The sequence below is a fragment of the Coccinella septempunctata genome, chromosome 6 (assembly GCF_907165205.1).
Source record: "Coccinella septempunctata chromosome 6, icCocSept1.1, whole genome shotgun sequence".
In the NCBI taxonomy this organism is placed as follows: Eukaryota; Metazoa; Arthropoda; class Insecta; order Coleoptera; family Coccinellidae; genus Coccinella; species Coccinella septempunctata.
The window spans coordinates 31785533-31808638 of record NC_058194.1 but is presented as its reverse complement, the minus strand read 5'-3'; the positions used below and the strand labels follow the sequence as shown (position 1 = coordinate 31808638).

The following is a 23106-nucleotide window of genomic DNA, read 5'->3' as shown; positions in this document are numbered from 1 at the left end:
TACGAAACGAAAACAACTTTTTCTTTGCATCAGTGTATTTGAATGAAGTATATTCACGTAACATCATAAGTTTTTACATTTCTATGAAAATATATAAGTAAACTTCAAATATATATTCTTTGCTGTACATCCATTCCTACCATGGATAGGATAATCTAAACGATTTCACAAAAAGGCCATTTAGATTTAAAATACTTTATACAAAAGTCCATTTATCGCAAATATATATACACGATTTTTACAACATCCGAACTCTTTCCACAATCCCCTATCTTATGATATGTCTTCAGAAGCAACTCAATAAAGCAACATACGAAAAATGCGTACAACTTAAACAAACAAAAAAGAACTCTTTCTTCACATCGATACATATATATAAATATATAACTCCATAATAATAAAATAGGAATGGAAAAACAATAAAATTTTAAATGGCATACTGTTTTAAATCTAAATAGCCAGATGATGGAGAGGGCCCGAAATCAAACACTCGATCCAAAAAGATTGAGCTCATAAAAAAATTGTTGAGGATTAAGTTTTTGTGTGGAATTCCGAATACTCGATATCAAGCTAAATTTATTGTGTAGAAAAGGTGTTGTTTATTAACTCCTACAATGAAAAAAGCTTCGATTGTACGAAAATTTAAGATAGATTAACCCTTATCATTTTATTACGGTCTTTTCATAACACCACAGCGACTACGATTTCCTAAATATTCAGAAGTGTTTGATTTAAATAAATTTCCAGATGGGGCCATTAGTTTGGGGAAAATAACAAGGAAAAGAAGAAATATATCACATAATCATTCAGAGATTCATTTCTCTCAGTATACTAAAAAATCGAGTATGCACCTTATGAGGGTGAGACTATCAGATCATGAAAAACAAAAAAGGCTTAATTCAGATTTTTTTTCGATGACGTGACAATTAAAATCATCCATGTGACGTATCGTTGATCCAAGCAGTTTCAACGTTGCTAAATAAAAAAAGATCAAAGAAAGATAACAAAATCAGTCACAAATTAAAACTGAGAATCATCCTGAACCGCCTTCGTCAAATCATCCCATTTTATCTAACAAACTTGTGCCCTTCATCATTTTCATCGACCTCTGAAATCTCTAGCAAGAAGTGCTCACTCACAGTTTACTCGAAAGAACGGTTGTTATCGTAGACTACTTACATTAACTTACAAAGTTTCATCGAGGAAATAACGAGCAAAAAAACTACAAACCTCGCGTTTACATGTGCCTTCTACCTTTTATCCTGGACACAAGGTTGCATATTTTCAACGCCGGTCCCAACTTGAGACCCATGTACTTCATCATCATGTCTGAATTTAGGAGAAGTAGGGCTTTGCCGTCTATTTCCTGTAACAAGAATGGATTATGTCGAAAAAGAGACACAAAAAGTTAAAAGAAGAGAACACACTTTGGCAACATGGCAAGGGAAAGGTTATCCAATCAATTTGAAGGTGTCAACCATAGACTTGATGACATTTAGGTTAGATAATTTGACACTTGAATGACAGGGAACTGTCTATCAACTGTCAACTAGTTTACACTAAAATAAGATGTACTTACGTGTTTTCTGAAAAGCTCTGCGTGAACCCCCAAACAAGGATCTGTGGACTCGATGAATTGAATCACTTCTTCGATGCCCCACTCTTGCGTCGGTATCCTGTTTATGTTGGCCAACGTTGTTTCGGCAGATGTAGATGTGTCGGCCGCTACTGGTGTGGTAGAAATGGCGGGTTCTTGCTCTACTGGAGGTTTCTTCTTGGGCGGAGAAGGCTCAACTTTTATATCACACGAGGGGCATTCATTCAACGGTGTTTCCAACTCTACAAAAAAATAACAATTGTACAAATTTTGATGCGAAAGACAAGTTTTCAACTCACTGAATAGATTCTGACAACATCCCAACGCGGTGGCTAACAGAGAAAACACAACTTCCACGGAGCCCAATTTAGCAACCGATGGTAATTTGATAGTGTACGTTGATCCGCTATGGCTAATAGCCATTTCTTCCCCTTGCAAAGCGCCGAGTCTTGCTAGTATTGTCTCAAACTTATGTGATGCGTCTAAAAGCTTCCCTATGAGCTTCTTGACTAGGGCAACAGGAATGGTCTCTTCGATGGTGTTCGGTAATTGGTTAGTATCGATGAGTGGACCCCCATTGCACAATTTCCTGATGTGGATAACTATCGGAGGTGGCGGAGGGGCTGATGTGTCAGCCTCTAAAGATTCGGTAGTAGTGGAAGTGTTAACCGGCACTGGTACAGGCAAAGGAGCTGGCCTTATTCGAAATCTTCGAAAGAAAATAAAAAACAAATGGATAACAATCATTTCCATGTACCAAAAAAGAATTAAAAAAGTTTCAAATGTCATCTTTAGATCTATGATCAAGAAAGTTAGGTTAAATTATGAAAATAAATTAAACAGCCCGAAAAACCCCTAAAAGCTCATTCATCAGAAAGGATATGAATTCAAATTGATCATTTCATTCCAGAAAACGACTTACCTGGCCCCAGCGTGGTTCTTTTGGCCGGGGGGTTGCATCGGATGCCCCGATTTTGCACACCACCCAACAGGGAAAATGTCCCTGCTGTCGAACCTGCACCAATAGTCAAACGCTCCTCTCCAACCGTCGAATGTAACATGTATTTGATCATTTTTTACAGCACCCACAGTTGCACAACAAATCAACTGGGGGTTTTTCTTGTCAACCGCTTCTAGCTTTTGACCAACTTCGAAAAGATTCACTCCAGGTCCTGAGGGTTCTTTCTGGAATATTTTAGATGGTGCCATTTCTGCTCCATTCAAGGTTTTGAGCAGAAACATCGGCCAAGAACTTGCGTTCATTCTGAACCCTAAAACATTATTTCATTGAAAATCCGAGAATGGATTGATTATTTTGGACTCACCTAAAGGTGGCTGTAGCATTCCACCAGTTTTCTCACAATGACCGATAGCATTAATCTCACTAGAATCAACTAACCTCCAAAAGTCATTTTTATTATCACTACCATCTAATCTGAGCCTTAACCTAGGTCCTAGAATACTAATTACAGTAGCTATACACGTAGATGTAACATTTCTAGGATCTAAAGCTTCTAATTTCATTCCAACTTTGAAATCGTTAACAGGTGGATTAGCAGCTTGTCTAAAACACTGTTGAGGTGCAGGTTCACTGTTTGTCTCCTTCAGATATTCTTCCCAGTCAAAAGGTTGGTATGTCTCATATTGAAAAGGCCCTGGTGAGCCTTCTAGATTAGGGGATACTGTTGCTACTTTTAAATCTTTCTTTTGGTGTTTATTCAAGCAAAATAAGGAACAATACTCTTTAGAAACACTATTATTTCCACTTATCACGTTATCACATTGTAAACAAGCTCCTTTCACATAAGCTTTTCGGAATTCCGCTAAACAGGTCTCTGAACAAAACTCTTTTTTACCATTTGTTGTTGGCAAAACATATTTGAGAGGAAGTTTACTTTCATTGCACCATGTACAGGAGATGATTTTTTTTGGAGGTCTTCCTGGACCCCTCAACTTTCCAGGTGTTGTACCGTTGCTTGCTGACATTATTTGAACTTTGAATAACACATAAAAAGAAGGAATAAATGTGTATCTAGTTCATGCAAGCAGATAATTCGGACGACACAACCATACTCAACTAGAAGCCTTCCATAAACGCCGGTAGAGTAGCGTTATATACTTTATTTCCGCTGTAAAGTTGACACATCGACAATAAATGGCCTTATCTCGGGAACACTCCACTTTGTCAACAAATTTTTATCGTTTATTTTAAGGCAATTCCAGCAAAAACTAATGTTTTGCAACGACGGGCATTTTGGCATTTTTGACTTTTCTACACTGAATATTTTCTAGTTACATACGCCGCCAACGCCATTACACAAATAACTAAAGTCCCTAGATAAAATTGACGGGAGGTTCAAATTTAAAAGAAAGTTCACAGATCCGAATAGTAAAAGTTTTCATTTCTTTCTTAAAATATTGGGGTTACCATTCATGGAGGTAAAGGACCTACCTCCATGGAACCATCAGTAGAAACATTCCCCACTTTTAATTATTTCTGCTTATCCATTTTTTTTATATCATAGTTTTCCAAAAAACAAGCACTTTTTAAAATTAATAATTATTCTGGAAATATCAAAACTTGTTCAAGCATAAAACCAAAGAGTAACAACTGTGAACGAGGTCTTGCCTTGTAAATTGACAAAGTGAAACCTCTTGTTCATACTCTGATAAAACGTCACAGCCTTCAAAATTCCATGACTGATAGATTTTTGGTGAAGTCGTTTGTACAAATGCTTTATTAGTCTTCATTGACCAACTCTTCACTCCCATAATTGGAGAATTTATATAAATAGGAAGAGGAGAGGAAAAAAATAAATAAAATATAAAACTGTTTATTTCAGATTTATACAAAAAATATTTACAACTTAAAACTAATTATACGATCCTTGAAAGAATAAATAACAGAAAACAGTCACATGAGTTGTGTCTTTCAAGCCCCTATATATTCATATCAAGGACGTCATTTTGAAATTCAATAACACTCTTATATCATGTCACTGAAACTTCTCACAAATTCTCATTTTTCATTCATATGGTCTAATCACTCAATCACTGAACTTTATCTTTCAGCTTTGCTATTCTTTTTCATAGATGTTTTCTTTTCGAGCATCTTTTTAGCCATTATCTCTACAGCGGATTTTTTTAATCCTTTCATTTTGCGAGTCTGTAGTTTGTTGATCTCCTGTTTACCTACGTGGATGCGGCCATGAGTGGTTCCAAGACCGTCAGTTGAAATGTTCTTCTTCGGTTTGGCTTTGAGTTCTTTGGGTTTCTTACAGGCTTCCTTCATCAAATCTTCAGAAGGTAGTTTGCTTCTTCTGAGGGTTAAATCAACATTGGGACCTATGCAGAATTAAAAAAAAAAAAGTTAGTTAATGTTAAGAAATGGATAATGCTATTCAGAATACATACCCATATTTTCTAGTTCCACACGTGGTGTTCGTCCCCCAGATTTCTTCAAGACCACCTTGTAGGACCTCAAGAGAATTTTACCTGTGTCTGTGATCGTGAAACTCAAAACATGTTCCAAACCTTGAAGTCTGATAGAATCTACCTCTTCACGATGAAAGAGATCAATAAAAAGAGATTTTAACTGTTTGAACTCTTCTGTTTCGTCCCACTTTGGTCCGTTGAAAACAAGGCAGGGTTTCATTCCCAGTAAGATTTTATTAGATGAGAAGTCTCTCAAGTTTTGACAATTTTCTACGTGGAATTCAAACATATCCAGGAGGGAATAGTTGAACATTCTACCGGCGACTAAATTATCTGGACGTTTTTTACTATGTGATCCCATTAGAAATAGCGGTGTTTCGTGTTTCCTAGAGAAGGCCTCAACTGGTGTAACATCTTCAAAAATTGTGATATCGTTTGATTTGGTCAACATAAGTGCATCCGGCTTTTTCAGATCATAGAAATCCTTCAGGAGACGTCTTATATTTTCGCTGCATTTTCTACCTTTGAAGAACAATGTCTTCTTCGGACCTTCTATTATTTGTGGCTCCTTTTTGATGAGTATTTTTTTCCCTTTCCGAGTGGTCGGTTTGCTGAAAAAGAGATTAATTAGGTTACGGGATTTCCTCTATAAACAGAAACTTACACCACACGTTTCAAAACAGACATATTTTGTTGTAATTAAACTAAATTTCCCGAAAAAAACCTTGGCGAATCTTCAACACGTGTTGACAAGAATCCTAACCCGGACATTAAGTTTATGCGTTGAAACCATAGAATTTGAGCAAGTAGTTTTCACTTGAAGTGAAAATAATTTTAAGGGTGATTCTTTTCAGTTGCTTGGAATTTATGGAAATTTGAAAATACTTGTACGACAATCGATTAAAAATATCGCTTCTCTAGATACATGAATCAAGAAGTCATACATTCTTTTTAGTTGTGAGCAAAGAACACTAATTTGAAGCAAGCGCTACAGCGGATAAAGTACGAAACATCCCTAGTTCCCGCCAGATTTAAATAGTCTGGAATTGGCTTGCTATTTTGCAGTTCTTAAATTATCTGGATGCAGACTGATATATCACAAAAAATCAGTTCGCGTTATTCAACACGTGGTGGAATAACTCAAATAAATAAAAATCAATGCTGATTAGAGAGCAAGATATGAAAATGAATGCTGATTATAGAGCCGGACATGAAAATCTAAACGAACGGAGATGGGCTTTCGATTTTACTCCCAATCGATTCTGCGTGTTCGAGAAACTGTATTTTCATACCAAACTTTCGGATCTCTGACTATGTTTTCGAAAATTTTTATTTTTACACTTTTCACTTTTGAGTTCACTTTGAGAGGCTGTCTAGGGTGCAATTTTCCATGGAATAATCCACTAATAGTGTTTCTGGAATCTACAGAACGAACTCTATGCACTTCATACCCTACCACAGTAAAAAACACCTCAATTTTCAAAGACAGAAGCAAATATGTGATTTTAGGGGGGTCTAACCCTTTGCTCATTTTTGACCCAAAAAAATCGAGATTTTCGAAATCATATTTTGTTCTATGTTGGAAGCCTTGGTAACGGTGATTCCGAACCGGAGGTCTCAATATTGGATCGGATGAATAAAATAGGAGATAGACCATTTTTTTGGGAATTTTTCGAAGGTCACCTTTCGAGTGGATTATCTTCCAGAAAAATCATCACAGATCGGAAAGTGATGCACATTCCGAAGAAGCAACCCTTCTGGTAGTAAATCTGAGAACTACAGCGATCTCAAAGCAACCGTTCGATCTTATGGAGCTTTCAACTGAAATTTGCAATTTTTGCAAACAAAAAATGCCATTTCGACGATGAAAATCTAAACGAAGGGAGATGGGCTTCTGGAAATGCTCGTATTTGATTCAGTGTGTTCGAAAACTTGTATTTTCATACCAAACTTTCGGATATCTTGTGCTATTTACGAGAAAACCGTAAATGCATGCAATCCCATATCGAAGCCCCTTGCTTCTTGGTAATCTCAATCCCAAAATTCAATAGATACCTCGGGAATTTTCCATTTTTTGTCGTAGGCAAACTGCATTACGCACAAAAACAAAGGGAATCCCCCGTTCCCCATTTACCTGTGTCCCAAACGGAAATATTCAGAAAACGACAACCAGTTTGACCCTCTTTCTCATCGTCAGCTTTCTTGGTGAAAGACGCAACTTCTGCAAAGACGCTTTGGAATTACCAGAGGTTCAACACTCTCGGCAGAAGAGTGGAAGCGTCCCATACAAAACGCAACAGTTCTCATTCTGTTCAGCTCGGTGCATGTTGTTCAGTGTGCTATCCGCTCTTCTGCAGAACGACAGGGGGTCTAGTGAAGTGGTCAATAGGCTTGTTTGATTTTAATGTGTTCTAGGACCTCCATGCAGATCTGTTTCCAATAAAGGAAGGCAAATTTCAATTCTGTCTAGTTTAAAAGTAAGTTACTGCGGTTGAATCTAAATTTTTGCAGTTTTTCCACTCAGTTATCAATCTGGCAGGTCAAAAAAGATCATAAGACCTTCCAGTCTTTAACTAAAAACCTTCTCAAAACTATTCGATATTTTTACTATGCAGGATCTCTCGACAACAGTTTCATAACTTATTTCTTCAAAACCTTGAGGAAGCTTCATATGTTAGGACAATTTTCGGTAAATCTTTTCAGGAAAGACATAAAAATGCCAATCTTTTCAAGGTTTATGACCTGCAGTGAAAAAGGGACAGCGAGGGTGTTGTCACAGCATAATTGTGTGTCAAGAGGGATGGGGATATAAAGCTCCTGAAAGTTAAGCCCAGGTCCACAATGATTATTGTTATATCGCACCAAAGATTGATTCTGTTTAAAATCGTAGGATATTCAAAATCAAAATTGCAAATACAGATAAAATATAGGTTTTTTATTGAGCAGATCTGCTTATTTCTCCACCTATTTCTATCCCCATCATCGATAATAAGAAATAAATGCAAAAAACTGCCCTTACTACTACTTTTGTTTGCGAAAATATCTTCAATATGAACAATTAATTCTTGAAATATCTGTAACTAGGTACTTATCAAACCCACTCGGTATGAGAGTTCGACTTTGTATTTTCAAATCAGTATTGCGAAACCTATCGGCAGGAATTTTTTTTTTGGAGAAACCCGAGCTGATACTGCCTGCTCTGGTTTCTTTCAATTGTTAATGTTTAATCGGGAATTAATGAAATTGATGGTATACACATACCACAATAGCTGATTAATATAATTAGCCTCGTTAATTTAATGTTATGATTATTATTTTCGATTATCACATACAATGGTCCGAGCTGATAAGAGAAGCCAACTGTTTTGTTATTTACTCTTTTAATTTTTCGTCTTTATGAAAGTATGAGAACCCGTTCATGTGTGTTAGGTGGAATTTGAATTGGTTTTCGTCCGAATTATTCGTCAAAAATGCAAAAGCTAACTAATCAGGGTCAGACTAAGGCTATCAAACTCGATAATCATCATTCAATCAGTAATTTTCTTGCAGTAGAAAGCAGTCAGTCTACTATCGAAACGTTTCTCTTCAAGTGATCTATTATTATATATTTTTCATCTCTGTATATGAGAGGGTCCATTTCAAAGAGATCCTGTTTGAAACTTTTACTTATTTGAAATGAAAAATAGCAAAAAACGCTACACAAAAGGAAGGAAAGAATGCAGAAACTGTGTTCTATCGTGCATCAAGATATCGAAAAAAGAATCAGGATATTTTTCAACGCTCTTCACATAAATTTTTTTTATTCAAATACTGGTTCATAGCTGACGCATGGCAGTGGTTTTTTTCATTCATTCACATTACAACCGCTTGGATTAGTTGGGAATATCCAATCATTTGAATGTAAACACGGATTTTCACCAAACACAAGTAAAGTCGTTTATTGAACGGTACATAAAATCCACTGGTATTTCCTCCTTGTTGGGTAGGTTCTTGCTGGTCTCACTTCTTCTATTCCTTGAATAGAGCACGTGCAAATAGTATCTTCGAAGATTTCAGGTATTTCAAGGACATATAACCCATCTTTTTTCGCTATATCTACACCAAATATATCCTTACGTGAATCTAATTATATATTTTGATGAATTGGTTGGATTATACGTTTATCTAATAATTATTTTGGAGATTATTTCAATGGAATTTCTTGAGCTGATCAAATTCGATAGGAATCCAACGTAGGTTTTTGCTTAGATCGATTTCTTCTCGGAAATTTAGGGACATAGGATGAATAATTATGGAAAAAAGCAATTTTCTCTATCAATCCATACGAAGTCATCACCTTTGGCAAATGGAATAATACGATACTGAGGTAAATCCCCAGTTCTAATAAGTCTAAAGCAATTTATGCATTACGATCCTAATTCGATTCTGGTGCTGAACATAAAATTGGGGACAAAAGGAGCAGGAAACATTTTTTATGATCACATTAAATTTATCGTGGATTCCAGCTTCTACTGTTGCTGCGATAATTTGATATTTTATCAGAATTGAGTTCATTCTTGGGTTATAATAACATAGTTGGTCTGATAGTTGAATCTTCATTACTATTTCCGGCGGTAACAAAAGAAGATCAAGCAATTCAGATGATGGGATGAAAATTGACATGCTCACAGGAGCAATTATGTATGAAATTTAAGGTTATTTTACGTTAGGCCAGTGGATATGGAAAAATCACACCTATCTGACTTCTAAGAAACTAACGAAAATTGACTGCCAGTTTCTGTTGAATATACATGACGTTTTCTGCAACAAGTCTTCTTGAAAAAGAGGCAAAAGTTGAAACAGAGTGTCAAAAGGATCTCTAATTAGATGATATCATCATTTTATCACCAATTAAGTCTTAATCATTTAATTAAAATTCCAAATTCATTATAAATGCTGCAATACATTGTTTACCCGAACTATTACATGGACCCTTTCAGAAATATTATAAACAAAACTGCCTCAGGTATGTTGGGGGATTTTTGAGGTACAAAACAGTATGTAAAATTGAAAAAATACTTCCCATAAACATCTCTATACCCATTCATATTATACAAGATATTCACACGGAAATTTAGTGAAGAAGGCGATGAAATTTTGAGTCTGTTTGCTCAAAAAACTGTTACTTCTCTATTTCTCATTTATGCGTGTTCAAAGTGATCGAAAATAATTCTTAGTTTCTCAAAAGAGATAAAATCATATGAGTATTTCATTTGAGCAATACGAGCTCTCATATCACGAACAAGAAAAAGACTAAATCATTAAATTTTATTTCTGGATGTTGGCCTTAGAGAATATGAACAGAAATCGTTGAATCACAAAAGTTCATTAATAATTGATCTGACGATTTCATAATTTTCCACAATACCTAGCTAAGTGCAATTACGGAAAGAAGATGATGCGATATCATTTTCTGAATTAATTTCCACTGCAAAAGATTCCTTTTCAACTCGAATTGTGGAAATTGGAACAACACATCTCGTGTACTACATCTATTATGAGCTGAAAAATGGAAAATTGAACACAGGAAAATTATAATAACAGTAATGATGTATGCCATAGCGATATTTATCCTTGAAACGAAAATGGGATTTTTATAGATGTCATATTCCGGAAAAAATTATTATTGGAAATTGCGAATCCCTGAATTGTCAGTATTCGCAGTTTCTTTAATTCTATTCATGTCCAAACCGGCCATCCATCCATGTACTTAACTCGCTAAACGCTGCTTGGCTGCATGAAAAGATATTTTCTCAATGTTTTCGAAAATTCATCTCAGATTCAGATAAGAAGTATATCTTTGCTCTGAAATATCGTTTAGAAGGTTCTTATACTGTTTCCTCAAAATTAAACAGGCTATCTCTTTACTTTCAGAAGATTTTATCATAGGGCGTTCAGAATTGATTTTGGACACCAATTCTTCATCAACTAGTCCAACCCAATCATTTCAGGTTCGAAATTACAGTAGTACTTTGCTCGTGAATACAGTGCAAGTTACGAAATGATCAGTTGTTAGTTATGATTCAGAAATCAAAATAGTAAACACTTCCATGACCTCTGGGTCTGGGTGATACCCTTGCAAATGAAAAGAGTTTTTAGATCATAGTACTTCGGCTACAATCTTTCGATTTTCTACGAAACAAAAAAAATGTGCTGATATATAAAACAACACCCAGTATTACCTAATTAATTTTTATCTATCACTGGCCTTACCTTGAGACACATGTATACGAAAAATGGTTGCAATAAATTCCTCAATACTGGGTGTTCTGTTTTAGAAATTACAAAGCTACAAAATGAATCAATACAAAGCTTTTTACTGCTACAGCTCGAACAGGCATAATCTGCATCAGAGATTCGCAGAGAAAAATGGAAGAATCTTCAATTTTATCACTCATGCTTGTCATCTGGGCTGTTTAGCCCATTTTTCATATTTTAATTTGAATACTGAAAAGTTCGTATCTAGTTTAGTTCAAAATGGAGTCTAATTTTTGTGGTTAGTAGAGTGTGACATTGGGAGATGTTTAGTAACCATATAAAGGGTCATTTATCAATTTATTCTAGTGACTATTACAACGAATAGAGCGATACGCTTGACTAGATTTGAAATAGTGGTACGCAAATGAAGTTGGCAGATTACTGTATCATCATTTGCGAAAGATTGATATCGATTAGGCTGTTTTGCGTTTCGACTTGAATCAATAGTGGGAGTGTCTCGAAAATACCTGCTATCAATATCAATCTTCTTCCAATATCATGTTTACTTTATTGAGTAACCAGTAGGACCTATAAAATCATTTCACACTCGCATAGAATTATTTGATTAATTAAGATAACCTATATTTGATTAAGAAATCAATGAAGAGTTTCTGCACTTTGTATTAATTTAGCACCGGAATGATCACAAATCACAGTTTTAATTCAATTAACAGTAATCTTTTCATAGACATGGAGACACATAGACACAGTCCATGTCTCTATCAACTGAATTCGCAAAAAAAAATCCATTGCATAATCAATAAATCATAGGTAATGATGTTTATGTTCTGTGATCATAATGATGAAATCATTCTATCGTCAATCACAAAACAGTTTCATTAAGTTCCTGTCATTTGGTGATCATAAAAGAGGATTTGTCCAGCTTTAATAGCTAGCCAATATTCGTGCAAATTAAGAATTTTATGCTGTTGAATATTAACATAGTACCTTGAGAATGATTGATACTAGATGGACTGAATTTTCTAATATACTGAGCAGTGTTTTTCGATGATTTGATGTAGACAGATGACGTGATTTATCAGTGGTATTGGGCCTCACCAAAATTAATGGCCTTGTCCAATAAAAGGTCCAAGTTCAAATCAACCCTTTCTTGATCGTTTGGACTCAACCAATCATTCTATTTGTTTCCAGTGACTACAGCAACAGGATCAGGAAGAGGAGATATTGTGGAGAAGACCATAGGTGTGCTAGGAAAATGGCAGATTCTAGTATGCCTAGCCATATTTCTCGTCAAATTTCCTGTAGCTTGGCATCAACTCAACATAGTCTTCGAAGCACCTCCTGCTCAATTCTCTTGTGGCAACAGCACACTAGAACCATGTTCAGAAGAATGCCAAGAACATGTATTCAACAGGTAAATCAAAATTTAGAGTACCAAAGTTGCTTTACTGATACCATTTTTGTCCGCAGGAGCATTTTCACTGAAACACTCATCACTCAATTCGATCTGGTTTGTGGCAGGTCCTACATAGCCCCCATGGCTCAAACAATAACCATGCTTGGCATTCTCTTTGGAAACTTGGTTTTCGGATACTTATCTGACAGGTACTACCCTGAATTTTTTTGTTTATGGATTTTTTAACTGATGTATATATTAAATTAAGGTTTGGACGGAAAAACCCATTGGTTTGGGCTGTTATCCTCCAATTTCTGGCTGGTGTCGCTGCAGCATTCATGCCCTGGCTACCCTTGGTACTCTTCATGCGTTTCCTATCAGCTATGGCGACTGGTGGTACTATGGTCACGAGTTTTGTTCTCGTAATGGAACTCATAGGTACGTTAGTGTTTCCTTGGTGGTCCCAGCGATTTTAAACTTTCCCTTCCAGGTACTAAATGGAGGACAACCATCGGTATAATGTACCAGATCCCCTTCGATTTCGGACATCTCAGCCTGGCCCTCTTTGGGTACCTCATAAGGGACTGGCGGTACCTACAAGCAGCCATAAGCGTGCCATCTTTACTTCTCGTCGCCTACTACTGGGTACTACCGGAATCTCCAAGATGGCTGATGACGGTTGGCAAGACACAGGAAGCCGTGGAGGTGTTAGAGAGAGGCGCAAAACGTAACGATTTACCTGTAGATTCCATCAAGCAAGACGTCGAGGAATTCGTGCAAAAATCAGATTTGAAGAATAGAAGCGGTGGACAAGGAGGAAACGCCTTGGACCTCATCAAAACGCCAGTCATCAGGGTTTACACGATCTGCATCTGCTTCAACTGGTTGGTATGCGGGTTATGCTTCTTTGGAGTAGCGCAGTATATTGGACGTCTTGGTGGAAACATCTTCATCAACGTAGCCATCTCTGGTGTTATTCAAGTACCCGGTACTTTCTTCGCGTTGTGGTCTCTGGAAGCGCTGGGGCGGAGGAACTCCTTGATATTAGCGAATGTGGTTGCTGGTGTGTCCGTCCTGTTGATAGGCGTGGTACCAGATGATCCAACCTGGCTGAAACCATCACTAAGCTTCATCGGGATATTAGGAATGGCTGTGTGCTTCCCAACCGTTTATATCTATTCTGGAGAACTGTTTCCGACCCTCATTCGTAACATTGGGGTTGGTACTTCCTCTATGTGTGCCAGGATAGGTTCCATGACTGCGCCGTTCGTTGCAGGGTTGTCCACGGTGGCACCGTGGGTTCCAACGCTAATTTTCGGCATAATGCCACTTGTGGGCGCGGTTTTATGCTTGAAATTACCGGAAACTCTCAACTGCAAACTTCCAGACACCATAGAAGAGGCTGAGAAGTACGCGAAGGAAAAACCAACCACCAATGGGAACTCCAACGAGATGTTCGATAGACGAGAGTGATGGACAGTTTGTGTTTCTTCAATTGTAGGAAGAAACGTCAATATGAAACGATTAAGACTGAATTATTCGTTGTTTATGATACAAATATTGAAACAATATGCAAGGACCTTAAGTTTTAGTGAAGATATCTTATTCACAGTAAGCTTTAACTTGAATCGTTCTTATCGGATGTTCTCTTTCATTTTTGTGTTCAATTTCGAATTTTCCTACGGAAATTTTTTTTCTACATATAGAAAATTGTCCTGCCATTAGGATAGGAGTCGACCATGTGTTTTTAGTGTAAATATGGGTATTCAGTATTTGTTAGAATGTTTGTGTACTGCGTACAATACCTATCTAATTTAATTGTATTTATGACGATTTTATTAGTGAAAATAAACGAAAAATGATTGTCAAGCACTTTATTTCATTGGAAATATTATGTTTTTATTCAATATGAATAATATTTTCAGAAATGTTGATGATATCACGATACATAAGTATGATGATACTAAAACTTCATAATCATTTCTTATGATATTTAATTAGTGACGAACTTGAGCATGAGAAACAAATTGTCTGGAAAAATCTCTTCTTGGTTACTAATTCCTGTAGAAAAATTTCATACTAACATAATTGAAAGCCAAAAATCTTTCTGTCTGATCGTGGAGTCAGGTCTGATATTTTCATTTTCGACTATGAAGATTTTCACACAGAAATTTAGTGTAATTTTTGAATATCGTTAATCTTTTTTTAATGAAAGTTATGAGCTAGATATCAAATTTATCAAGCATATCTTGGATGCTCTGGATTCAATATTTTTCATAGTGCAACACATTTTTTCTGAAGCACTTCTCTAGTGGTTCGCCAGAGGAATAAATGAAAACTCACAACCACAAAAATAGAGAAGTTCCTTCTGTGTTGGATATATCTGGAAAAAAAATAAAAAGAAAAGAAAATGAAGCAGTTCTTATTGGCGAGCCTCAGTTTACTTTTACAAAAGTTGTGGATTGAAAATCATCCTCCTATATTTTTGCTCTAAATCTTCGACTTTCTCAATCAGCTCCTCTCATGCCCTTCACAGCACCATCCATCTCCTGAAATTCACCATATTCTCGACTCCAATTCTCCCATAACAACCCCAAAATCAACTCCACACTGTCTTGCAGTAACAATACAGCTTCAGATGAAAGTCAGTGATACAAGCGCTCTGTTTCCCGTACAGATTCAACCTACTCACCGTTCCTACAAGCTCCATCTTCTTACCCTCCGATTTCCTGACTGTAGCCTCGAAAGAACCTCCACCAGGGTCTGTCTCGAAGCTCACCAAGAAATCCTTCACGTGTCCCTTGGACTTCAAGGTTTCCTCAGCATGCGATAAGAGTTGGGCGTTTCTGATCGTCTTCAGATGCAACTTCGCGCACTGCGCGTAGCCTTTGAGGAGGCCGTTGAGGTAGTCGATGGTGAAGTTGGTTACATTCCTCACTTCCTCTGTTATATCGATGGGTTTGCTATCCAGGCAGGTGCACCAATGGTCAGTGATACCAGCGTCTTCGCAGGTCCTTGTAGAGGGTATCTTTCCGAATAGACTCAAACCGTATTTACTCCTGGATTTCCTCAAGCCGTTTTCCAGGAAGTCGTCCTTGAGGTTTTCCGGAAACGAGAGATCTTCCAGAGTTTCGTGAAGGTCGAAAGGCGTTGTGAGTCTTCGTAGATTGGTCCTGAGGTTCGAGGTGGCTGAAGGGTAACGTTCCCGGAACTCCAAAGGTAGCCTGACGAAGAGGAAGGGTAGTCTTTCTTCTATCCTCCCCTGGTAGGTCTCCCTGAAAGAGCCGAATCTTATACCGTGGTCGCTCATGACTATCACCACGGTATTCTCGAAGAACCCCCTGTCGTACATTCCTTGGAAAAGATCGGAGTAAACTTGGTCCCCAATCCTCGGCTTATTGACGTAATCGTGAGATAAACTGGAGCTCCAGGAGAAGAAAAAGTAGGGGAGTTTCCAATGGTTCATTTTATGCACGAAATCCTTGATGTACTGGAGGATCATCTTGTAACCTTCCCTGGCCCCTATGCACTGTATGACGTTCATATCTTTGGAGTTCCCTAGGAGATCCTCGCTGATGCGGTCGAAGAAACCCCACATGTAATCTGTGGGTTGTTTCTTGAACCCGTACTTTTGGTAATTGAATATTCCCATCCAAGCAGAGTCTTCGGAAAAGGAGGTGACGTATTTGTTGTTCTTGAAGTTGTCCCATATGAAGGAACAGTTATCGTAGTATCTCTCAGATCTTCTGCAGGTTTCCAGTATGGTCTTTTCGTCATCACCAGTCAGGACAGCTATCAAATTGGGGTAAGTATTATCAGCGATCTTGTTATAACCGAGGAATTCTTGGAAACCTAGATTCTTCAAGGTTCCAGCGGATTTCTTCATTTGTCGATGGAAGTTGATTCTAGAAATCCCATCGATGCCTATTATCAAAACATTTAGTTTCTCCCTATTAAAATCCCGGGGGATGTTAGTCTTCATCGGTACAAAAGCGAAGAAATCTTCATAGATTGTCTTGTGGTTATAGGTGCATTTAACGTGAACAAATTCTTCTTCAACCACTATGCTGTCATCAAATTCGTTGCATACGTTCCTGAACTGGTACTGCCGATCCGACTGGCCTTCTTTGGGTTCTTTCCTCATCAGTTCTTCGTAGCAGCAACGTAGGGAACTCCTCTGGGATATGTTGTAACTCCCGAAGGATGCCTTCAGAACGAACAGGGAGGTTAAATTTGAGGCTACTAGTGGGGGCCTATCTTTGTTGCAATGCGCACCCTCGTACTTGAACTCGAAGTAACTTTCTAGGTGTTTGTTGGTTATTGGTAATTCTGGTATTTTGCAACCTTTGGTTTTGATGAGGTACCCCTTCTGGTTGTCCCCGATTTCCACCCTAGGAGTTTCTGGCACTAAATCTACCATTCCTGGTCTCAGGTTCGTCAGAGTGAGAAGGAAAATCGATGCTGCGAACAGGAAGAACCAGAAGTAGGAGGGGAGGGTCGATAGTTTCAGGAAGCCACATCTTGTGTACCTGGAATGAGTCGCAATTAAGGATATTTTCGACATTTCTTCTTTATAAACAATAATAATTCTATAAATAGGCTCCCAAGAAAAAGGGATTCTCAGCAGAATCCCACTTGGCAATTTAAGCACCACCGCCATTTTTTTTTCAATTTCTTCTCGCACCCAATTTTCTGACAAGGAATAACCCAATGGATTTTTTCGCAACTAAATATTCATTTAGACTCTGTGTATTATGGGGAGATTTTGCTTCTGCTGGCAAACCCATATCGAGCTTAATCATCCAGACCTACTAATCTATTGATGAAATATTGAAGCTGATAATTATCAATGTAGACTAATTCGTGGTCGTAGATTAGATTAGATTTTTCCTAGGATCAGTATTTCAGGAAATAAATTATGTTTAGTGGAAAATTTCGAAACAAATTTTCAACTTTGAAGGACTATAACAGCCAGAACGAAGTCACTGGACACATGCAAATTTTTAAGGGGCAGATTGATCTTTTACTGATAGAAAAATCCAGTTTTCATTCTTCTACCGCGAACAATTCAGATTTTATGGTTTTTCCGCGAAGGTCCAAAATTTCGAATTTTTCATAGATTATAACTTGAAAAATAATCCTTTCAGCAAAATTCTGTTTGCATATTCGTAATCTACGCCCTCTATTTGATAAATACTCCAATTTTGGTGGAAATCGGAAAGATCGAAATTTTTTCAAATTTTCCATACATATGTCCAGGAAAAATTCCGATTTTTTGAAAAATATTTTTGGTCTCCGATCAGAACCAAATTTATACTGTCGACTAATTCGAGGACGTAGATAACGAATATGCAAACAGATATTTTAAAAAAAATTTATTTATGTTATGGTCGATGAAATATTGGAAATTTTGGACCTTCGCGGAAAAAATCATAAAATCGAATCTGTTCACGGTAGATGGATGAAAATTGAAATTTTCTATTGGCAAATGATCAATCTATCATGGAAAAAATCAGCATGTGTGTAATCCTCTTTTTCTGGCTGCTACAGCTTCTCAAAGTTGACCAATTTTTTCGAAATTTTCTACTAAAAATGATTTATTACCTAAAATAGGGATCCTACAAAAAATATAATTGGATATTCGTAATCTACGATCTCGAATTAGTCGATAAAATGTCCCGGGTCGATATATATTTTACTATTTAACGAAACAGGACAGCGCTGCAACCCTGCTTGGAACGGTCCTGCAAAAAAGATGCCGAAATTCATTTCATTCAATAAGATAGATGAGATAGAACTAAAAATAGCTTTCTTAATGGTTTTTCAACAGCCTGTGTCTTTTAAACCGAGCCTATTCGAAAAAACAGTAAGGGAAAAAGTGTTTCTATTGAAAACCAGAATTCACCGTTAAAATATTTGTACGAGTCAAAGATTCACCCTGTATAAGCTATTATTCTTTTCACTACTATCTAACAACGTTTCATATGCACATTATGACATACAATATTGCATCGTTTCAGGAAATGAATTCGATATTTTCATATCTGATAAAACGATGATTTATTCACATCCCGTTGAAAACTGTCAGGAAAAAACTCAGCCAAAATAAGTGCAATCGGAACGTTTTTCCAGTCTAAATTTTATGTTATCGGTTGAGAAACTATCAATATTCTTTTTTTTCAAGAAACATCTGTCTGTCTTCTGATAACCACAAGAAAAGAGAAGAATTTGGTGAGGCTTTCAACTTGCCCAACATATATGTTTCCATATGGAAAACGAAGTTGTTTTTTCATTTCGATGTCCAACCCTGTATAAAACTTGACGAACAAATTAAGTTCGAATCTTGTTCTTTTCCTCCTATTCAAGCTTCTAATGGTTTTAATCCAGAACGAGGGTTAATTTCAAGGGGTGCAGGATGAATATCTGGAGCGTCTTCAATATAATTTTGTAGGGTAGCTATTGAAAAATTTCCACTTACTTGCTCTTCATTTTTCAATAAGCAGTATTCCCGACCAACTAGCTTCCCCGCAATAATTTCCACTAGATTCAAAATGAATCAAAATCTGACAGAAACTAATACTACCTCCCACAATTCACAGATAACAAGATAATTCAATCTATGAGCGTTCCTTTATAGCCTCGTAGGGATTTGTAAATCTGTGCATGTTTATGTTAGGATCAAAATATTGGCGAAATTGACGAAAGTAATCCATCAAATTCAAATATTTTCGGAAGACGGTTATTGTTTAGCTCAGGTATTGTTTTAACGTATTTCGACACACTTTCTAGATGTTTACGAATATCTGGAATAGGCCCGGGAAATGGCACAATATTTTTGTTATCATGGTCGAATGCAATTCGATCCATCATCGGAAAATACACGAAAAAATTTTTTGGAGCTTTCCACACACTGAACCAACGTATCTGACCGAATTTTCCTTCATTTTTCCTCATGTTTCACCCATCTGTTACATTTATATTCACGAAGTCGATTTATTGAGCCGTATAATATTGGCAAATTATCTTTACCGCAAAGATAAAGGTAACTTTCGAATGTATCAGTAACAGAATGATAATTTTTCAAGAAAATGATTTCCAGTTTATTTATGAATTTTCATCCATCAGACAACCTAATCGTGTAAGAACATTTTCGAAAAATACAGGGTCAAAAGCCAAAACATTTCAACACCAGTGCTGTAATTGTAAAGTACACACAAATGACTGCTGGAGAAAATATTTTGTGAAGTAAAGTGTGTGTTCTTAGCTGATTGAAAAATATCGGATTTACGCCAAAAAAAAGACAAAATTTTCAACATTGGAAGTCTACAGCCACTAAGATAATCAAAAATGTCTCTATCGATATGATTTTTGACTGGAGGACGAAGAAATTCTATTCCATTTAGGGGCTTTTCGGAATGAAAACATATGTCAAGGAATTGTATCCCCCAGATCTCACTTTTCAATCCGAATCAGATTAAAAATCACTCATTTATTGAACAAATATCTGTTTTAACAATTATAACATCGAAAAATGGTAATTCACTATCTCTTCCTAAACCCCCAAGTCTTCTCGCGTTGATACCTCGATGTAATTATTGTTCTTCCCCTTTCCTTCACCACCATTCTCCTCCAAATCATCGATAACTTCTGGCAGAACCTTACCCTCAGTCTCTGGCAGAAGAAGCACCAAACACGTCAATAAAATGTTGAAAACGCTAAGAAGAAGCAAGGGTAAGAAGGGGGCTGTATCATGAAGTGCTATCACTAGTGGTGCCAGCATGGAACCAACTCTTGAACAAACTGAGCAAAGTCCCATTCCAGTGTTTCTGACCACCGTTGGCAGAAGTTCACCGGTGAATAAATAGAGAGCGCATAAGTCAACCTACGAGAAAAAAATTAACATGGGTTGGTCCGACGACCGTATATGACTTACAGATAATCCTATTATTGCTATGCCAGCTAAAGACATCCTTTGCCAGTCGTAAGGATACATCCCCTTGGGAAAAGCCATGATGCCCAGGAAACACACAGCGCTGATAGCTGTCCAAAATGCAACTGTATTCTTTCTTCCGAATCTACTTATCATATAGAGGCAAATAATCTGCCCGGGTATGCAAAGCAACCCACCAACAGCTGTAGAAAAGAAGATGTTTTGTCCAACATGACCCACGTATTGAGTAATTGTGAAAAAACTGATTCCACTGAAGAACCTATAGAGGAAAAAGTGATGTAAGATCTGAAAAAAATTGGACCAAACTCACCAGACGATGCACAACAAAGAAATCCTTTTAGCTATTGTCGTGGTTTTGAACAAGTCGGAGAAACTTGGTTTCCTCGAATCGGTTGGGAATTTTGATAGTTTCGAAAACTTTTCCTCGAAGATATCCTGATGAATTCCATTGAATTTCGCAGCTTTTTCTAAGATCTTCTTGCCTTCTTGTTGTCTGCCTTTGACGAAAAGCCATCTTGGAGACTCTGGTATCAGCCTTCAAAAACAAAACCACAAAATATGTGAAACGAAAAAAGAAAAAATCAACTAACCAAATGTACCACAAGAAAAGGGCTGAAATTACTGTTATAATGTAATGGAACTGCCTCCAGTCCCTGGTATAATAAGCGAAGAGAGCCATCATGGAAAACCCTATCCCAAACGGGGCTTGTATCAATATTGGTACGATGGCTCTCCATTTTCCACCAACGATTTCGATGCACATCACGAAAGACACCACCAAAGTTCCACCATTTGCCACAGCCACCAGAAACCTGGCTGCTACGAAACCCCAAAACCACGGTGATAAAGTTGCGACAAATCCAAAAACTGCTTGGACGATCACGCAGATCATAAGGATGCTTTTTCTTCCATATCTGTCGGCGCACAAGCCAAATAATATGTTTCCTGAAAGGTATAAAGTCAGTCCGTGAGGTTAAACAGTTCGGGGGGTTCCCCATGGTTCAAGAAGGGAGCCCTTAGAATTGAGAATACTCACCTATCAAAATGCCTGTCATGAGTATGACCTGCGAGATGTCTACCAATCTCTCTTTCCCACAAACAAGATCCCATTCAGTTATTATACTCGTTTGGAACACTGTAGTGTTGTAGTCAAAACCATGGGGACAAGGTATGATCTCATTATTGCCATCCACAGACTTCATGTCACAGAATCCATTATGTAGATGATCCTGGAAAGGATGCTCTTGGTAATAAGGAACTTTTGGTGTATATACACGAGTTTGCTCATCCACCAATTTGGAAAGACAACCTGGTTCGTCCACCATTTTCAACGTCTCACCTGTTCCGATGTGAATTCCCTTGGTTTGGACAATTCTAGCCATTCTTCATCTGTCATGTTGCGGTATTTCAAGGGTGGTGAGCACCAGAATTGCGTTGGAGGAGCGAGAAACACGATGCTCATCTGTATCCATGCTATGGGGAATTTGAAAAGGGAGAGGAGAAAGGATATCCAACATTGCCATTTTCCGAAATCTCCTATGGTCAGTTTTAACCATTCTTCTGTTGGGGCTGCTGATGGAGTTGTTCCTTGAATGATGAAGAAAATTCAGAGGAGATCTGTGTTTTGCCACTGATTGATCTGACTTTAGAACTACTCGTTATTTGGACAAAATTTATTATAAGGACTCAGCCTTAAGATCGCTACTGACAGTTTCTAGTTTCTGTAATGTGATAAAACGGTTGGCATCAATAAAAATTATGATTTATTTGATTCCATCTGAATAATTCTTGATATTGAATGTTGTAAATACAAATAAGAAAAAAATTATAGTATTTCACGCATATAATACTATTTTTCAGTATTTTGAAAACGATTTTGCAAAATAATCTTTAATTACTTTCATTCCTCGTAAAAAGGGAATAAATAAAAGTTAATGGGTATTTGAAAAGTCTTTTTATCAAGTCTTTTTATCTATTCATCAGTTCAAAAGAGTTTTAATGTCAAAGTTCATCAATTGTATTTTCATCGATAACAAACACTGATTTGATTTTATTTGGTTTTTCTCAAGAATCTTAGAGAATCTATCGTTCACTATCAAAAACATGTATGCGGATGTTTTATACCTACTTTGTTTTCTTTTATCCATCATGTACTCAACTTTTTTGATGCGAGATTGTCATTTTTCCAATATTGACCTATTCACTCCTAAGATGATCTTCCTTCTTAACCTCGATAAACAAACGAATTTTGCGCTCTCAATCACTAAAGCACCTCAAACACTAGTCTCTTCAAGAATTGACCACAACACTCTGTTTCTACTGGAGAAACTGATAAAAAGATCGCGGAATTTACGAGAATACAACGTTAAACAACAACAATTGGTTTATTTTGCGTGTGTTTTCTGTTTCTACATTCTCCTCCAGTTCTTGAAACAACCTTCGAACTTCACGCGGAAACAGAAACGAAGA

At 37.0% G+C, this 23106-nt stretch overlaps 5 protein-coding genes across 5 annotated transcripts; 1 reads left to right on the top strand and 4 right to left on the bottom strand.

The window, feature by feature from the left end:
* Positions 1-17: 17 nt before the first annotated feature.
* Positions 18-3891, bottom strand: LOC123315188 (polycomb protein Scm). Its single transcript, XM_044900783.1, has 5 exons — positions 2923-3891; positions 2520-2868; positions 1897-2306; positions 1580-1839; positions 18-1366 (listed from the first exon to the last, which is right to left on the bottom strand). The coding sequence occupies exons 1-5, from the start codon at positions 3581-3583 to the stop codon at positions 1238-1240; spliced, it is 1809 nt and encodes a 602-aa protein (XP_044756718.1). The 5' UTR covers positions 3584-3891; the 3' UTR covers positions 18-1237.
* A 524-nt stretch (positions 3892-4415) lies between these two features.
* Positions 4416-5851, bottom strand: LOC123315001 (ribosome production factor 2 homolog). The gene is made up of 3 exons (XM_044900511.1): positions 5697-5851; positions 5012-5643; positions 4416-4942 (listed from the first exon to the last, which is right to left on the bottom strand). Exons 1-3 carry the CDS (start codon positions 5717-5719, stop codon positions 4659-4661), a joined length of 939 nt encoding a protein of 312 aa, XP_044756446.1. The 5' UTR covers positions 5720-5851; the 3' UTR covers positions 4416-4658.
* A 1381-nt stretch (positions 5852-7232) lies between these two features.
* LOC123314894 (organic cation transporter protein-like) lies at positions 7233-14555 on the top strand. Its single transcript, XM_044900297.1, has 5 exons — positions 7233-7509; positions 12482-12704; positions 12761-12895; positions 12955-13124; positions 13177-14555. Coding segments are annotated over exons 1-5 (1512 nt in total). The 5' UTR covers positions 7233-7508; the 3' UTR covers positions 14160-14555.
* LOC123314893 lies at positions 14548-19462 on the bottom strand. The gene is made up of 2 exons (XM_044900296.1): positions 19165-19462; positions 14548-17215 (listed from the first exon to the last, which is right to left on the bottom strand). The coding sequence occupies exons 1-2, from the start codon at positions 19173-19175 to the stop codon at positions 15286-15288; spliced, it is 1941 nt and encodes a 646-aa protein (XP_044756231.1). The 5' UTR covers positions 19176-19462; the 3' UTR covers positions 14548-15285.
* Positions 19463-20202: 740 nt separating this feature from the next.
* On the bottom strand, positions 20203-23106 carry LOC123315186 (organic cation transporter protein-like). Its single transcript, XM_044900782.1, has 7 exons — positions 22766-23106; positions 21977-22224; positions 21674-21866; positions 21228-21582; positions 20948-21172; positions 20620-20896; positions 20203-20568 (listed from the first exon to the last, which is right to left on the bottom strand). Exons 1-7 carry the CDS (start codon positions 22785-22787, stop codon positions 20239-20241), a joined length of 1650 nt encoding a protein of 549 aa, XP_044756717.1. The 5' UTR covers positions 22788-23106; the 3' UTR covers positions 20203-20238.

Excerpts from the sequence above, each read along its gene's own strand:
- LOC123314894 (XM_044900297.1), top strand. Across the intron at positions 12,705-12,760 it reads CAAGAACATGTATTCAACAG|GAGCATTTTCACTGAAACAC; the intron begins GTAAATCAAAAT and ends TTTTGTCCGCAG. Across the intron at positions 13,125-13,176 it reads TCTCGTAATGGAACTCATAG|GTACTAAATGGAGGACAACC; the intron begins GTACGTTAGTGT and ends TTTCCCTTCCAG.
- LOC123315001 (XM_044900511.1), bottom strand. The coding sequence starts at position 5,719 with ATGTCTGTTTTGAAACGTGTGGT. Across the intron at positions 5,644-5,696 it reads TCTGTTTTGAAACGTGTGGT|CAAACCGACCACTCGGAAAG; the intron begins GTAAGTTTCTGT and ends TCTCTTTTTCAG. Across the intron at positions 4,943-5,011 it reads TGTGGAACTAGAAAATATGG|GTCCCAATGTTGATTTAACC; the intron begins GTATGTATTCTG and ends AATTCTGCATAG.
- LOC123315188 (XM_044900783.1), bottom strand. The coding sequence starts at position 3,583 with ATGTCAGCAAGCAACGGTACAACACCTGGAAAGTTGAGGGGTCCAGGA. Across the intron at positions 2,869-2,922 it reads AATGCTACAGCCACCTTTAG|GGTTCAGAATGAACGCAAGT; the intron begins GTGAGTCCAAAA and ends ATAATGTTTTAG. Across the intron at positions 2,307-2,519 it reads AAGAACCACGCTGGGGCCAG|ATTTCGAATAAGGCCAGCTC; the intron begins GTAAGTCGTTTT and ends TTTCTTTCGAAG.
- LOC123315186 (XM_044900782.1), bottom strand. The coding sequence starts at position 22,787 with ATGATGGATAAAAGAAAACAAA. Across the intron at positions 21,867-21,976 it reads GGGAATTCACATCGGAACAG|GATCATCTACATAATGGATT; the intron begins GTGAGACGTTGA and ends CATCCTTTCCAG. Across the intron at positions 21,583-21,673 it reads CATGACAGGCATTTTGATAG|GAAACATATTATTTGGCTTG; the intron begins GTGAGTATTCTC and ends TATACCTTTCAG.